At 41.0% G+C, this 17,535-nt stretch overlaps 1 protein-coding gene across 2 annotated transcripts in view; it reads right to left on the reverse strand.

The window, feature by feature from the left end:
• The window catches only part of REEP3 (receptor accessory protein 3), a 73,329-nt gene extending 56,620 nt beyond the window's left edge, over window positions 1-16,709 (reverse strand). Inside the window, exon 1 of one of the 2 annotated variants that reach the window (XM_036438368.2) lies at window positions 16,440-16,709. In XM_036438368.2, the coding sequence (XP_036294261.1) occupies window positions 16,440-16,471 (32 nt within the window). In that variant the 5' untranslated portion in view covers window positions 16,472-16,709. The remainder of the gene's footprint in view (window positions 1-16,439) is intronic. The other variant, XM_036438366.2, reaches the window with a different exon arrangement.
• Between the last annotated feature and the right edge of the window lie 826 nt (window positions 16,710-17,535).

A 17,535-nucleotide genomic window follows, 5' to 3' on the forward strand; every position in this document is an offset into this window, starting at 1 on the left:
TTTCATAAGAGATTTATTCTTTAACAATCCAATCAACCTTTTTAATAAGCTAAACACTAGCTACATTTTCCAGTAGGAATCACAATCATCTAAGAACTAACAAATTTCCTATTTTCTTCTTCACTTAGAATCAGTTTTACTTTTTTTTATTGACCAAATAGAGGCAACTTAATCAAATCATCCTGCTAGAACTTGTTTATGAGAAAGAGGAAGAAAAAAACTTTCCTAAGTTAAATACTTAAAGATGATATCTGCAGATTTTGTTATCCCACCACCAATTTAAGATTTTAGGTCTACTATCACTGGAAAAAAATTAATGCACCAGAATCCTTCTAATGTATGTAATAGCTTTAAAATAATTCCAAACAATAGAAGCTTGTCATGTGATCATAACACTAGTAAGGTTAAAGAAAGCCAATGTCCTTTTTCATGTATAACAAAATCGTGAGATATAAGTTTTTTCTTAACCACCAAATTTTGGGGTGGTTTGTAAATTCAGCAACAGACTGAAAGCAACAAAAACAAACAAAACCTCCAGGTGGCCTTGGTGGCAGTGAGACAGACTCCTGGGGACATGGAAGTCAGGGGTGAGTCAATACTGACTGTTGGTTGGGACGCATTAGTGGGAACAATAAAGCATCAATGGCACAAGGAAGAGGACTGCAGGGCTGCAGGCAGGGACTCTGACTACCTGTGTGGCATTCTATAGCCTTGAATGCACCCAGAGAAGGAAATGAGGAATGGAGGTCTTACCTAAATTAGTCAGGGTTAGTAATCTATTACACTCACAGTCAAACTTTTGGAGTGACCTTATTTTAGTTAAGAACCTGATGCTTCCTTCCACCCCCTACCAGATTCTCATTAACTATAATTTTTTAATCAAGATGTATAATACATTCTAATATACAAAATTAATACTATGGAAACTTTTAAAGGCATGGAATGACTGATGAATTCAACTAAAAATAATCCTAAAACCCCATACTGACAAGTTTTACATGCAATCTTTTAAGGCAGCATAAATGTGTATTGCTGCAAATGTGCTATTCAGCCAACCTGACAAATGCAATATTTTGCTGTTTGCTTGACTGTGTTCACATGCTAGTAGGGAATATGAAAAGCATTTCCAAGTTGTATTTCATGAAGTACTACAGAGTATGTTGTAATAAAATCCAGACATTCCTTCCACTACATTCCTTTCCTGTAATACTTCTGTTGTAATTCAATCTGAAAAGACCAACCAAGTTTTCTGGAAAGACTACTTCTTTATAGATCACTCATGTTGCTTATTACTATGCTTCAGATATTTCCTAGGTACTCAACTGTCCTTGTTTTAATATCATCAAATCACTGAAAACCTAACTAAAGATGTCTTACAATTTTTGTTTCCTTGTTTTAAAATGGTAACAACTTCTGGCAGCTCAATTCTGTGATATTTTTGTGACACTATTTCTCAAAAGAAGAAGAAGAAAAAAAAAAAAAAAAAAAGGAAAAAGGAAAAATCACTACCACGTTTTCTATCATGTAATCTCTAATGTAATAGTTTAAACCCCTTCTAATCACTTGGGGATCTTTTAAAATAAGGATGTCCAGGCCCCTCCTCGGATTCATTAAGCCAGAATCTTTGGGAATGGGATCTGGGAAAGGTGTTCTAAAAGCATTTAAATACAGTAGAGCACTTTATGAATGCTTAATTCTAAATGAGACTCCAAAGCATCTCTGAAATAGATACTCTTAATGTATCATGTGTTCAGTTGTAGTGAAAACAACAGTATTAACACATTTAAGAGGCGAAAGTCATCACTTAATCAACTAATTTTCTCAAATTAAACACTAGCAACAATTTCCCACATTTGTAAAGGTGTAATTTTAAAGTACCCCATCATATAAAATTACTTCATAATGGGTGAATAGGTTAGGAAATTTTGTATGTTTACTGGAAAGTTTTAGTATTAGTTTGGGGAAGTAAAGGTGAGCAAAATATAAGACTGTGACAAAATAATAAAACAAGAATCTGTATAGCAGGGAAAGAAATAAATGGCCACTGATTTCAGAGTCCATTTGTAAGCTACCATTCTTTTGTTTGTATAACTCAAACTAGAAATCTCTGAAATACTAATATTTACTGCATGTTATTATATTTAAGGTCTTTTTTCTTGAATAATTGGTGTTTACTGCATGTAACATTATTATACTTAAGGCTGTTTTTCTTGAAATGTTAATGTAAAAAAAAAGAAAAAAAAGAAGAAATCTCTAAAGACAGAACTGGAAAACTAGCTAATGTCTCAGAATCATGTTCCTGAGGAATTGCAAGGCTCTGAATGTCCATTCCTACTGACTAAGGAATGACAAAGGAGCAGGGGACAGCCTAAACGGGCCAAATAAATCCTGGCCATCAGTGGGTGACAGATGTCTTAGCCAGACCACCCCACAGCAATGCTAACCACATGAAAGACACAAAACTCTCTATTTTCCATTTTCCTCCTCTAGTATAAATGATGCTCAGTGTGCATAAGAAATCAGAGCTACACATTAGCATACATGTTACTATTAGACATTATCTCCCACTGTAGGTTCAAACTCATCCCAGATTCTAGGACTTAATGTCACCTCCTATGCAATAGTGGGGAATTGCTTTGAAATACATAACCTAAAAGTTAAATTATTCTTATCTGGGCATTTGGGGATTTCAAGCAATGTAACATTTTTGGTCAGCTAAACTACAAAATGGACAACATCATTTAAGAATACAAAGCAGACATTAAGATTCAACATTACTACCCCGATTCAAACCAACATCAGTTTGCAGGCGGATTCAGCCTCTTAACTGGTCTCTCTGCTTCCACCCTTGTCCCACTAGTCTGTTTTCAGAGCAACCAGGTCTGTCTTAACTTGGAAGTAGCCATGGTGAAGGCACATTAATTTATATAGTTTCTAGGACACTGAGTTCTTTTATAGCAATATTCCACATATCAAATGGATGGATAAGAAAATTACCATTATCTGAAAATAACTAGGGAAAGGAAAAAGCGAGAGAAAGCTTAAATGGCCATCTATGTAGCTACTTCTAAAACCTCAAAAATCCTTTGGGTAAATAAGAAACTGGACATTCTGCCTTGGACTCAGACCAGCTCTGAGACAAGCCTGCCTGGTGATTGCACACGGGCTCTGGCCTTCTGTTCACATTCTCCTCATGACAGGTGCGGCCCCTTGCCTCCGTCCACCTGGGGCCTGGCTCAGCACTACAACGGGCCTCTACTACAGCGGGAAGCATATGGGCTGGGGCAGGGGCAGCTTCTCCTATCTGCTCCCCGTTGTCTTAGCTTGTCCCTTTAGTTACTGTAGGTATCTTGGTCTTCACTTACTGCAAGTGTTAAGCGTCTTTTAAATGTAACAGTTGACATAAATATGACACACACTTTTAAATTATGAAGCACAATGAAGTGAATTAAGTCATCCGACTTCAAAGTAGAATACCACCAATACCTTTATTCCAGAACTCTTTCCTACTACCTCAGAGATTTGTGTTCATCATTCTCTCTTCTTTCTTGAAAAAATAGATTTTCCTTATGTGTATATATATCTCTAAATTACATAATGTTTAATTTTACCTATGCTGGAGCCTTTAAAATGGTATCATATGAAATGCAGTCATATCTTGCTTGTTGTTTTCTTAAAAACCACCAACAACAAATAAACACCATACAGCCCGACCAATGTGGCTCAGTGGTTGAGCGTCCACACATGAATGAAGTTGCTGGCTCAATCCCCAGTGGAGGCATGCAGGAGGCAGCTGACTGACAATTCTCTTTTATCATTGATGCTTCTCTGTTGTTTTTGTGTCTGTTTTTTGTGTGTGTGTGTGTGTTTTTTTTTTTTTAATATTTTTATTGATTTTAGGGAAAGGGTGAGAAAGATAGAAACATCAGTGATCAGAGAAAATCACTGATTGCCTTCTGCATGCCCTTCACTGGAGATCAAGCCCGCAACCTGGGCATATCCCCTAACTGGGAATCGAACCGTGACCTCTTCGTTAATGTTCATCCACTGAGCCACACTGGCTGGGCATCACTAATGTTTCTAACATTGGAGATTTTATTCCTAGTGTTACAGTCTTTCTCTTGACAGAATAATATAATCTGTCTACATTTATTGTCATGATTGATTTATATGAACCCATTTCTACCATTTTTTGTCCCTATGTCCCTCATCTACTGCCTCTTTATTTTGATCTTTTATATCCCTCCTTTGATCTCCTTTTTTTCTCTATTGGTTTGAAACTATGGATTATACTTATAACATTTTAATTATTTTATCTCTTTATATGATAGTATCATTCTCCCCTCACTTTTATTGAAAGTAAAGGAAAAGAAGAGTAAAACTAGACAAGAAAAGCGAAGAAAGTATAAAAAGAGGACAAGGGACAGTGATGACATACTTTGAAGTGGAGCAGAAATGAATTCTTCAAAGGAAAAAATGGAATGTTTTCCTTCTTAATATAGTTCCTCCTATCACATACTTAACATGCACCTAGGCAGTGTTATTTTTAGTTTTACAGGTTATTTAATTTTCAGCATTTCCCTTCTATTTCTTAGTCATTCAAGGTAATCAGGCCATCTTTTTATGATACCTATTACTCTTATTAATAAAAATGGTTTACTGCTTATGCTTTACTGACCTTAGTTATAGTGAGATGGGTTGGTGCTGCCAATAGAAAACAAGACCACAGGCACAAAGCAGTGGAGAACCAATCATGGCAATAATGATACCATTAGGCAAGTATCACCAAGTTTGTTTTCTTCTATTCCCATACCTGTGCCTTCTTTAAGTTAACACTCAAGAATGTCTACTGCTCTTTGTTCCTGTGGGCCTCAAATGTTAAACAAGGAAAGGAAGCCACTTTATCCAATTTACAGTTTTGGTGAAAGGGCATTCCAAATTTTAAGAGCCCCAAAGATTAGTGATTAAAGTTTGATGATGAAAGAGTGTCAAATTAGCAGAATTTTTAGAATATAACCTAGCCAGAACTGGTTTGGCTCAGTGGATAGAACGTCGGCCTGCAGAATGGAAGGTCCCGGGTTTGATTCCAGTCAAGTGCTTGGTTGTGGGTATATCCCCGGTGGGGGCTGTGCAGGAGGCAGCTGGTTGATGTTTCTCTCTCATCGATGTTTCTAACTCTCTATCCCTCTCCCTTCCTCTCTGTAAAAAAAAAAAAATCAATAAAATATATTAAAAAATAAAGAATATAACCTATTCAGTGCTTTATATATTCATGCTGTTTTTTATAAAATACCAAATAATGTAATTTATTATTGCTGATATTTCCATAATATAAGATTAATGTATTCACTTACTTAAATATCTGCTTTATTTAACACAAAATACTTCGTAGTAATTTATCTATGATTCTCCGCAGGAAGCATACAAACAATAATAGTCAAGATCTTCAACTAAGGCTCTACTCCCCCTTTCATGCCTCCAGGGATGGAGAGCAGACTGTTCTCATGAGGCTGACTATCAGTCTTTGTTGAACACCTCCAGGTGTTACAAAGCCTTCCCATATTTATTGAATACAATCATTTTCCCTATAACATTTACCCATTGCTCTAGTCCACATTTCACCCTAAGAGAAAAACCAGTACTCCCCCCGCCCCCGCCCCCACATAACAATTCAAATTATATTAAGAAAGCTCTTTTGTTAGCCTTTTCCCCCCCTCTTTTTCTAATTCCTAAAACTATTCCTTGGAATCCACTGGTTTTCCTTGGATATTTAAAAGAGATTTTTATGTGTTGAATTGTGTTTGCCTAAAAAAAGGTATGTTGGGGGTGGGGTGGGGGAAGGAAATATGTTAAAACCATAACCCTGCTACTTCAGAATGTGATATATATATATTTTTCAATATATTCTCATTGACTTTTTACAGAGAGGAAGGCAGAGAAAAAGGGACAGAGAGCTAGAAATATCGACGAGAGAAACATCAACCAGCTGCCCCCTGCACACCCTCCACCAGAGACGCACCTGCAACCAATGCACATGCCCCTGACCGGAATCGAACCTGGGACCCCTCAGTCCACAGACTGATGCTCTCCACTGAGCCAAACTGGCTTCAGCCAGAATGTGATCTTATTTGGAGACAGGGTCTTTACAGAAGTAACCCAGTTAAAATGAGGTCACTGGGGTGGGCCCTCATCCAATATAACTTGTGTCCTTATAAAAATGGGAAATTTGGACACAGACATACAGAAAGGGAGTCTTCCATGTGCAAGATGAAGGCAGAGATCAGGATACATCTACAAGCCAAGGAATGCACAAATGGCCAGCAAGCCTCCAGCAGCTAGGAGAGACGTGAACACATCCTCCCTCACAGACCTCAAAAGGAACCTTATCGACAGTTTCATCTTGGCCTTTTAGCCTCCAGAACTGTGAGATAATACATTTCTGTTGCTTAAGCCACCCAGTTTGTTATACCAGCAAACAAATACACTTCCCAGAAATTTTCCACAGCAGAATGCTTGCTTTTATTTATGGATGAGAATAATTCTTTTCTAAAATGTACATATCAAAAACTTGAAAATATTAATGCTCTCAGCAATAATATAACTTAAATATATCCTGAAATATGTTTTGAATCATTGGCTAGTACAAACCTATCATGTTTAAATTTTTCCTATGAGTTTTGCTTTCATGATTTCCTTGGTAGCTCTGCTTTTGCTGGGTTGATGACACTGTTAATAGCAAGAAAGGCAATACAGTGGTAGGTAACCTTTGGGTATATATTCAAATTCAAGCATTTTACCAACTTCTAAGACCAGAAAATTATAACTTGTAAACCACATTTCATTTGTAAATTTGGAAAAGAAGGAATATGGGTGCTGATGTGCAGCTCAACACCCATATTCCTTATTTTCTAAACATTGTAAAAATTATTCTCAAAGTGTACGGTATCAGCAATTTTCATCAATTTTGGGAAATTCTCTGTAATACTGTTGTAGAAATTAATTTTGAAATAGCAAAATAAAAATTATGACAGGTAGATCAGAAACATTCATGTAGAAAATTCTTAAGTGAGAGAGATCCCAAGATGCTCATGAGTTTCCAAATATTATAGCCTATAAGTTCTCCCATAGAGTACACAGAAGCAGCAAATAGTAAACAACTAAGTCATTTTCAGATGGGGATACCAAGCTAAATGTCTTTTGACCTGATCACTGCAATAGAACTTTCTGCAATGATGGAAATGTTCTACTTCTGTGCTGTCCAATAAGGTAACCACTAAGTTTGAGTGGCTATTGAACAACTGAAATGTGGCTAGTGTGACTGAGGCAGTTAATTTTAAATTTACTTAATTTACATTTAAATAGCCACATTCGAGTGGCCATTAGCATATTGAGCAGAACAGATTCAGGCTCATTCCCTCTCATATATACCGTGTTTCCCCCAAAATAAGACATCCTCCGAAAATAAGACCTAGCGCATGGAATGATAAGACATCCCCTGAAAATAAGACCTAGCGAAACTTTGGGATAAAAAATTAATATAAGACACTGTCTTATTTTCGGGGAAACAGGGTAATTTTCTTCCCTTTTTACATTGGTTCAACCTGTAGCAATTCTGCACACTATGTGTCATATGGCAGTATCTGGAGACGTTTTTGGCTGTTATAACAGCGGAGGAGAGAGGGCAGGGGGCTGCTGTTATCTTTGGAGTAGGGGACAGGTTTGCTGCTTAACATTCTACAATGCACAGGATAGATCCCCCTCCCCCAGAGACTTATCCAATCCAAAATGTTCATAGTGCTACATTAAAAAACCCTAACATAGCTCTAGCTGGTTTTGCTCCGTGGTTAGAGGTTCCATCTGTGAACTGAAGGGTCTTGATTCGATTCTGATCAAGGGCAGGTGCTGGGGGCTAATTCCAGCAGGTCAAAAATGCAAGAAGTTCATCAAGGTTGGTGAATCTTTAAGCTTCAGCAGGGCTGATCAAATTACTTGCTGCTGGAATAGCCGAAAGCATTTTCCCAAACCTGAAGATACACATGACTGCCTGCTGCCAGACAGCTGAGGGCATTTCCCCAAACCTGAAAATCTGCATATTATTGCTTGCTGCCAGACAGCTGAGAGCAGTTCCCCCAACCTGATAATTCTACTGTTTACCAAAACCTTAACCTTTGATATGTATACCTGCTTTGCTATCAGGCAAAAATGTGTGAATAAAAAGCCCTGGGTCCTGAGATTCAGGGAGAACTTAGTTACTAAAGCTAAGCTCCCTGGCTCCCCCATATATTCCAAATTTATTTTTCGTATCTAGTCTCTTTATTAATTTACTCACAGCCCTTCTCCAGATTCCTGAACCCTTCTAGATGCTGAGAAACACCCTGGCCGGCAGGTACCTCGGTTGCGAGCTTGATCCCTGCCCCTGTTGAGGTGCATGTGGAAGGCAACCAATAAATGTGTCTCTTTCACAAAGATGTTTTCCCCCTCCCTTCCATTCTCTCTAAAAATCAATGGAAAAAATAACCTTGGATGAGAATTAACCAACAAAACCCCACAACTCCCCCCGCCCCCCCCCACAACCTTGATATATTTAAGGATCTTTAAATACAATTAAAAATATGTTGAATATCATTATAAATGGCTGTATAATATTATAACATTAGTTAGTCTGCTCTTTATTTAAAATTATCTTTAGCCACTGTTCAATAATTCCATCCCAACTGCTACTGTTTTCTCTGTCCACAATATCTTAGTGAGTATGACATCTGATTTTCAGTCACAGTGGCCTTTGTAAAGTTAACATGATTGATAGGTAAATTTACTTCAGTAATAGGTATACTTAAACCCTTAACAATCAGTTTTGTAAACATAAAGACATTTCTAACAGAGTAATTTGTACCTTTAACCTCTCATTTAACCTAAAAAATATATGAAAGAGGAAGTAAATGCAAATGTACAATCAATGACATATGGCTCTGGCCTGGTAGCTCGATTGGTTTGAGTACTGTCTCTACACAAGGTTTTGGGTTCAATATCAGATCAGGACACGTACAATAATTAACCAATAAATGCACAAATAAGTGGAACAACAGATCGATGTTTCTCCTGCCTTCCTCTATCTTCAAAACCAATAGAAAATACAGACACAGCAATAATCTTTTTCCATGTGACAATCAAAACAGTCATATATTTATTTTAAGATACTGAAATTAGCCATTTATGACATTATTACTGTAATATACCATTTTTGAACACTTAAAACTATATTGAAAGTAGACAATATAAACACCACCATCCTAAAAGGATTAAAAAAAATCCAGCAGAAAAAGAAATAGTTAATATAGCTGAGAGGGCAAGGCGGGGCGAGGATGAGCTCCCAACTCCGCCCTGTAGGGCGGAGTTATCCCTAGCCCTCAAAACCCCTGGACCGGGAGAAATTCGCGCTCTTCCACCATGCTGCCGGCATGAGTGGGAGGAGCCAATTGCTAGCATGGTACAGGCTCTTTTGCTTATTGCATCGGACTCGGCTCCCTGGTGGTCCTTGGGGATCACGAAGTCTGGGCATAACAATAGCAGCAGTAACAAAAAGTGTACAAAAGCCAATTATTTCTGAAAAGGCTAATAAAGGAATCTTGTTGGAAGTTCTGGCCTATGCAATGAAAACAAGACCCAATATTTTAGAATGTGTCTTCTGTCTTAATGAAGGAAGACAGAAAAGATGACCACCTATAGCTCATTCACAACAAATTGTATTTTTAAGATTTTAACTTTTTCAGTTTCCTTGAAAACATCATTTCTATCTACCTTATTTATCACACTATGAGCAATTTCAGTAAGAACACATTCTTAAATACAGCTCATAAACATTTAAGCTATTCCCATAAAGGATCTCATTAAAACTGGTAAAGATAAAATCTACCTTAACCTAACTGAAATATATTTTAGCCATCATTGAGATTTTACAACCATTTAAAAATGCTGAAAGCACATAAAAAAGAAGAAATATATCATGTAGCCCTAGCTGGTTTGGCTCAGTGGACAGAGCATCAGCCTGTGGACTGAAGAGTCCCGGCTTTGATTCCAGTCAGGGGCACATGCTTGGGTTGTAGGCTGGATCCCCAGCAGGGGGCATGTGGGAGGCAGCCAATTGGTGATTCTGTCTTATTGGTATTTCTCTCTCCCCCTCTCTCTTCCTCTCTGAAATAAATAAAAAAATATATCACTTACAAATTGTGACGGCCCTCAAACTTCCACTAGGATTTAAAAATGATTTTTTTTTTTCATTCCATCATAATCTTAACTAACACTCACAAAGGGTAGAAGCAGGATGCTATTATAACAATACATTTAAGAGATGATACTGGCTTGGACCAAAGTAATGTAAGTAAAGGTGATGAGAAGTGGGTGGATCCCAGGTATATTTTGAAGGTGGAGTCAACAAGATTTGCTGTAGAATTAGAATGAGAGAAAAGGAGGAGTAGGGATAATTCCTAAGTTTGGGGCCTCAGCTATATTTGGATGCACTCAGTTGTAATTAATTGAGCTGAGGCAGGATGCCGAGGAGCCAGAGAGGGAAGGAAATTCAGGAGCTCAGTTTTGTATATCTTAAGTTCAAGATGACTGTCAAATGTTTCCAAGTGGAATTAAGTAGGCAGTTGAAAATATGTGTATGATCATGAGTTCAGCAGAGAGGTCTGGACTGAAGATGTAAATTATTGAGCATCCTCATAGGAATGTAAATAGGAAAGAGAAAAGATGTAAGAACTGAGCCCTGCACACACCAACTTTAAGAAGTTAGGACACGTGAGGGGAATGTGGCAAGGGAGACTAAGAAGGGAGTAACCAGTGAGTTATGAAGAAAAAAGAAAGCAAGGGCAAGGACTTCAAGGAGAGAGTGAGCAATTGTATCAGAAGCTGTTAAGTCAGATGAGGACCAAACCATTTGGCCATGTGGTCACTTCTGACCTAGAGCAGGGCAATTTCAATGAAGTGATTGGTGGCAAAGCCTAAATGGTATGGGTTTCAAAGTGACCCAAAAAAAGAGGATGTGAAGAAAGTTTGTCTGTAGGCTGTTCTTTTGTGGAGTTTTTGCTTTAAAAGAATGAGAGAGAAATGGTAATGAGATGAAAAGTATAACAGACTGAGTTTTTGTTGCTGTTTTAAGATGGGAGAAATAATAGCATGTTTGAATGATCTGGCAGAGAGAAAACAGATATGATGCTGGAAAGATAGGGAAAAATTGCTGGAGTATGGTTTTCAAGGTATGTAATTTAAACTCTAAAGGCACCCACTAAATATAATTGAAAAGAATCAATTAAAGAAAGAGGATTGATGTTTTACTAGTACTGCCATATAATAAAATTGTAAAACAAAAATAATAATGTTATTAATGTTAAAAAGGAGAATACTGATGTGTAAAAAAGGATGTCTCCAAATTTATCCAATTCTATATGAAAAAGTAGTACTTATCAAATGGAGTAATTGATATTTATACTTAGAAGTGAAAAGTCACAAAGTAAACTATGAACAAGTTGAATTACATTAAAACTATACTCCCTTTCCAACTAAAAATAAAATATCTGAAGAGAAGTATAATTAGATTGAGAAACAATATTTGCATCAAATATGACTTAAGGTTAATTTATTATGTAAGGTGTGCCAACAAGTAAATTACTATGTTATTAAGAAAGAAATGGATAAAGTACATACAGACTACTTGTACCATGGGAGATATAATTAATAAATATTATGACCAATATTAACCTTGTTAATAACTCAAATGCAAAAGAAACCAATGAGATTCATTATACGTAGTAAGAAAGTATAAAAAAAAAGTCAAACTCCCCCTTTTCTGGTTACACTGTGATAAAGATATTACTCATGCATTATTGGTGGCAATGAAAAATATTAATATCCTTTTGGAAAGCAATTTGTCAATTCATATTTGTCAATTGTCACAAAAGTATTCATAGCCTTTGACTCAGATATACTCCTCTTGGATATTTATCCTAAGGAAATATATAAAAAGTATATATAAATGATGTCCATTTTAGAATTATAACTACATTGAGGCATTACTTACAATGAAATATTAGTAATTATCTAAAAATAAAAATTAAAAAAATAAGATTTCAGAACAACACAGAAAATGTTTACAGTATAAAAAAATATTGAATAAAAACTTTTTTACCCTACTCTAATTAGGCAAAAAAATTGGAAGACAAAGGTAAGTTGAAAGTCCAGCCAGTGTGGTTCAGCAGTTGAGCGTTGACTCAGGAATCAAGGGGTCACTGATTGGATTCCCGATCAGAGCACATGCTTGATCCTGTGATGTTTCTCTGTCATTGGTGTTTCCATCTGTCTATACCTCTTTATTTCTCTCTCTCTAAAAATGAATGAAAACATTTTAAAAAGTGTAAATTGAAAAGTTTAAACATTCAGTATGCTGGGAATGTCAGGGAACATATTTGTTCTTGCCCTGATAACAAGTACTAATACTTATTGAATAACTACCATGTGCACAATGCTGGATTATGGACATTATTTGTGCAAATGCATTTAATCCTATGGAGTATGTTATAGCCAAGAATGGTAGAGCAGATATTTTAGTTCGGGCAATCTGTCTTTAGTCCTGATCTTAAACACAAATTAAGGAAAGTTGGAAAAGTGGGATTTCCCTCAGACTATAACAATCATGCTTCAAAAGGTAAGGCATGGGCATTATATATGAATGTAATATTATTTAGTAATCTCAGATTATTATAACCTTAATAATTGCCAACTAACCTTTGAATTTTGTCTGTAAAGTTAAAGTAAGTTGATTTTAATGAAAAATCCTCTCCTACCTTTGCAGAATGCTAGAGCTATACAAAAGAGTTTGGAGAATACCAGATCAGATCCTTTATCTTGAGAGAGAGACAAACTGAGGTCCATAATCAGTAAGAGGCTGACTCAATGTCATTCATCTGGTTAATATAACACACGCTAGTTATAAATTCCACGTTTCAAAATGATAGCCCAATGATCTTTCTATCTTACTTTCCTCTTACACACACACACACACACACACACACACACACACACACCATTTATGTATTATGTTTTAAATGCACAACAAATATGAGGTAGCACATTTGGTGTGCTTTAGTTGAACTGATACAATCTTTACAACAGGTAAATATTGTAACCTTTTTAAAAATATATTCTATTGATTTTTTTACAGAGATGAAAGGAGAGGGACAGAGTTAGAAACATGGATGAGCTGAAACTGGTTTGGCTCAGTGGTAGAACGTCAGTCTGCGGACTGAAAGGTCCCAGGTTCGATTCCAGTCAGAGGCATGTACGTTGGTTGTGGGCACATCCCTGGTAAGGGGGTGTGCAAGAGGCAGCTGGTCGATGTTTCTCTCTCATTGACGTTTCTAGCTCTCTATCTCTCTCCCTTCCTCTCTGTAAAAAATCAATAAAAATATATTAAAAAAAAAATTGATGAGAGAGACATCCATCAGCTGCCTCCTGCACACCCCTACTGAGGATGTGCCCGCAACCAAGATACATGCCCTTGACTGGAATCGAACCTGGGACCTTTCAGTCCGCAGGCTGACACTCTATCCACTGAGCCAAACCGGTTTTGGCTATGATAACCTTTTTAAGACGAGGACACTGAAGCTCAGATGGGTTGAGTATGTTCCCCAGGATCACAGAACTATTATATTAGCTGGCATCCAGGTCTGATTCCAAAGCCAGTGCTCCTCCCTGCAATGGCCTGCCACAAGGCCTGGGGATTAAGTGCTCATGCCCACAGGGAGCTCCGGTTACAGAGGAGGTCCCTTGTATATGCCACCGGAGGTTCACTGTGAGATAACTGTCTGATTTTTCTTTAGGCTCAGGACCAGCTGGCTGTTCCACTGGGTTAGAAAGAATGTAAGAAAATTCTATTTCCTGGTGTAAAAGGTTTCCAAGTTTGGGTAGATCCTGTGAATGATCTTTTGTGTCCTCATAATATAATCAAGGGAAAAGAAAACATCCAGTGCACAGATATAGGGAAACTGAGGAGCAAAGGGGCAAAATATAATAATGATGCTTTCTTTACCTGACAAGGGTGCGTTCTAATATGCTAATGGTTCAGTGGTTCAAGAAATACATTTCCTGGCATCTGACAAATACATTTCCATGACCTTTCCTCTCTCACATTTTTCTTCCTTTCTTTTACCACACACTTTAAATTCTGTAGCTTCTGGCATCACAAGCCTAACCCTCTCTCCGGTTAGGGAGCTCACTAAGTCTTCGGTGTCTCTCTCCTGTACAACCATCTCATACAACAAGGGAGAGACATTTCCAAGGCAAAGCCATTGCTTCCTATTACAATCTATCAGTTCTTCCTCAAATTCCTTGAAAACAGGCCCCAGCTTAAATTTCCAGCCTTTTCTCTCCCCAGTCCCTCAAGTCCTGTGTAACTAATCCGGGCTTTCCCCTCCTCTGTGCTTTGGCTCAACAGCGATGCCTTTATCTGGAATCCTTTTCTGTTTAATCTTTGGCTGTCTAAACTCAGTCTGTCCTTTAAGGCCCATCTCAAATGTAATCTCCCTTGCTTTTTCTGATTCTCCAACAAGATATAACTCCTTCCTTCTCTGTCCGACATAACACAGGGTGTAACTCATAGGACATAGGACTTGACATTCTGATCTATATTGCAGATATAGTGTACCTGAACTGCCAGTTCCATTAAGATCAACTCTGTGTTACTACCTTTGTGTTATATATAGGTAACATCTAGAAAAGGCATTCATATTTGTAGCCATCGATAAAAAAAATTATTTGAGTAATTCAAATGGAATCAATTGTGCTTCACTTACTCCTCCTCCCCCCCCTCTTTTGAATAAGTTAAAGAACTAATAAAGAGAACCCAGAGAGGGTTTTTTTTTTTTTAAAGGTACAGTTTCTTAATGGGGCACATGATTTTCTGGGTGCAGACACAACACTTGATAGACATCACTAGGTCAAAAAAGGTATGCTTGTATTATGTAAATAACGTTCAAAGACAGACCCAAAAAGGCTAAAAAAACCAACTTGATAATCTGTGATAATGCTTTTATTTCTCGAGTTTTAGTTTTGTACAGATGAACACAGGAAGCTGTGAAGTTTTAAAACTAAAAACTGTCCCGAGGAAGGACAAAGTGCTTAAAGACAATCAACTGACAACGTTTCAATGCTGTTGCAAATCGGGTTGACTATTAAACCCACACCCAAAAAGAAAATGTAGCTTTCTCCCTAGTTGGAAACAAAGTTAAATATCTGGTGATGCTTTCTCCCACATTCTAAAGCTAATCAGAGAAGCCAGCGCCTCACGAAAACATCTCATAAAGATCAGGAGATAATGACTCCTACAGAGATCATGAATAATACATCCGCAGGTCCCCGGCTGAAACTGCAACATTGTTGTAGTTTACTTTGTAACTTTTTTTGAGGAGGAGGAGAGGGGTAAAACGGCAAGGATGGGAGGCAAAATCAGTTTCACACAGTAGTCCAACAAATAGCTTCACAGCATAAACCACAACCCGAGCAAATTTTTTTAAGTGGGACCTGTAGCACTTGGTAAGCACGCAATCAAAATAAACCGATCATCTGAACAAAGGGCCACAGGCACCTGCAGCCTCTTTAAATCACTTTAAGCAAAGATCTTTTCCGCCCAAACCACCGAATTCTCCACTCGGGGGAGAGCAGGCGGGTGTCACCCTTCAACCGCGAGCTCCTTTCTGGGGAAAACTGTAATAAATCATGGGGCCACTGGGACCCTTCCCAGGGCTGGGAGCTGGGAGCTGGGAGCGGTCTCGGGTTTTCAGACAAATCTCTCCTCCTACCCCACGTGACCAGGTGGCCATCCGCCGCGGGGGGAGAGAGAGAGAGAGGGAGAGAGAGAGAGAGAGAGGCGCCAGCCGCGTACCGGCCTCGGGATACAAAGACTCGGGGCCGCCGCCGGCGCATCCCCCCCGAGGACCGCGGGGCCGGCCGCTCGGCGTGCGCGGAGCCTGCGCAGGGCCGCCGGCGGGCGCGCCGCTCCCTCCCGGCCGCAGGGCGGTGCCGCGCAGCGCGGCCAGGCGGACAGGGAGCGCGGAGCGCGCCGCCAGCCCAGCGCGCCTGCTCCTCCGGCTCCGCGGGAGCAGGGCCCCCGCCGCCCGCGACCCCGCCGCCGCCGGACCCTCATCCGCCGCACGGAGCCTCGCAGCGACGCGGACTATCGGGTGAGGAGGAGGAGGAGGAGGAGGCCGAGGCCCCCCAGCCCCGGGCAGGCCGAGGCCGAAGCCGAGGCCGGGCCGGCCCCGCACCCGCCTAGGCCCGGGCCTGCCGGCCTGCCTGCCCTTGCCCTGCTGGCTCTGCCCCTGCTTCTCCCTCCCCGCCTCCCCCGGGGCCTCCTGCGCGGGCTGCGGGGCGCCGTGGGCAGCACTTACACCACGGCTCGGGAGATCATCCAGGACACCATCTTCCCGGAGGCGAGGACCCCCGCCGCCGGGGCGGGCAGGCGGGCGGGTGGGCGCCGAGCGGGCTGGGCCGGACCAGGCGGCCAACGGCAGGCCGCGCGCTTCCCGGGGCCGCGCCGGTGCCTCGGGGAGCTGGGCCGGTGTGTGTATGTGTGCGTGTGTGTATGTATATATGTGTGTGTGTGTGTGTGTGCGCGAGTGTGTTTGTGTGTGCGCGCGCGCGCCGCGGCCCGAGTCGCGAGGCGGCCGATCCCTCCTCGCCCGCCCCCGCCCGCGGCCGGTCCTCCCGGAGCCGCGGCCCCGCCCCGGCCTCCGCTGATAGGCGGCGCGGCGGCGGCGGCGGCGGCCGGTCCGGGCGGCGGAGCCCGAGGTTTGGGTAGGTGGTCGGGCGGGCGTGGGGGACCCCGAGATCCCGGGACCCCGGGACCCTGGCCCGAGGCGATCGGTCTCGTGGCCGGTACCCCGCGCTCGAACCCCCCTCTTCCTTCCTCCTCCAGTCCCCGCCCGGATCGTGCCCCCGGCGTGGAAGGCGCTTCGTGGCCGGAGGCTGGGAAAGGGGGCCGGGAAGGCCGGGGTGGTCCGTGCCTTTGTGGAAAAAAAAAGAAAGTAGGGAGTGAGCAGCAGGGACTCCGAGCCCCGTGGGCCCGCCCGGACCGGGCTGTGGGCTCTGATGAGGGGAGTTGTGGCGGCGCGCGGAGCCACATCCGGTGTCCTCCTCCCCGGTCCCCGGGCCCGGCGCCCCGGGCAACTTTTTAAAAGGAGGGCGGAGGCCTTCCCCGGCCTCGGGTGTTCCGGGATTCTCCCTCGCGTGGTGCAGTGCAGGGAGAGGGCGGAGGCGGGAAGCATTGGATTTCACGGTTTGCAGCAGTGGGCGTAGTGTTTGTTGATAACGCGCTCTCTCCGGGGCCACCTTTCCATCCCCAAATCTGCAAAGCCTGTTTGACAGAAGCTCGTGTGATGCCTGCCAGATAATTCAAAGTAAAAGCTGGGCCTAGGACTACTGACCTGTTCAGCTATTTTCAGCTATTTTTTTTTTTTGCGGGGGGGGGGGGGGAGTGTTGGATTA

Source organism: Pipistrellus kuhlii, unplaced genomic scaffold, assembly GCF_014108245.1.
Source record: "Pipistrellus kuhlii isolate mPipKuh1 unplaced genomic scaffold, mPipKuh1.p scaffold_m20_p_15, whole genome shotgun sequence".
Classification (NCBI taxonomy): Eukaryota; Metazoa; Chordata; class Mammalia; order Chiroptera; family Vespertilionidae; genus Pipistrellus; species Pipistrellus kuhlii.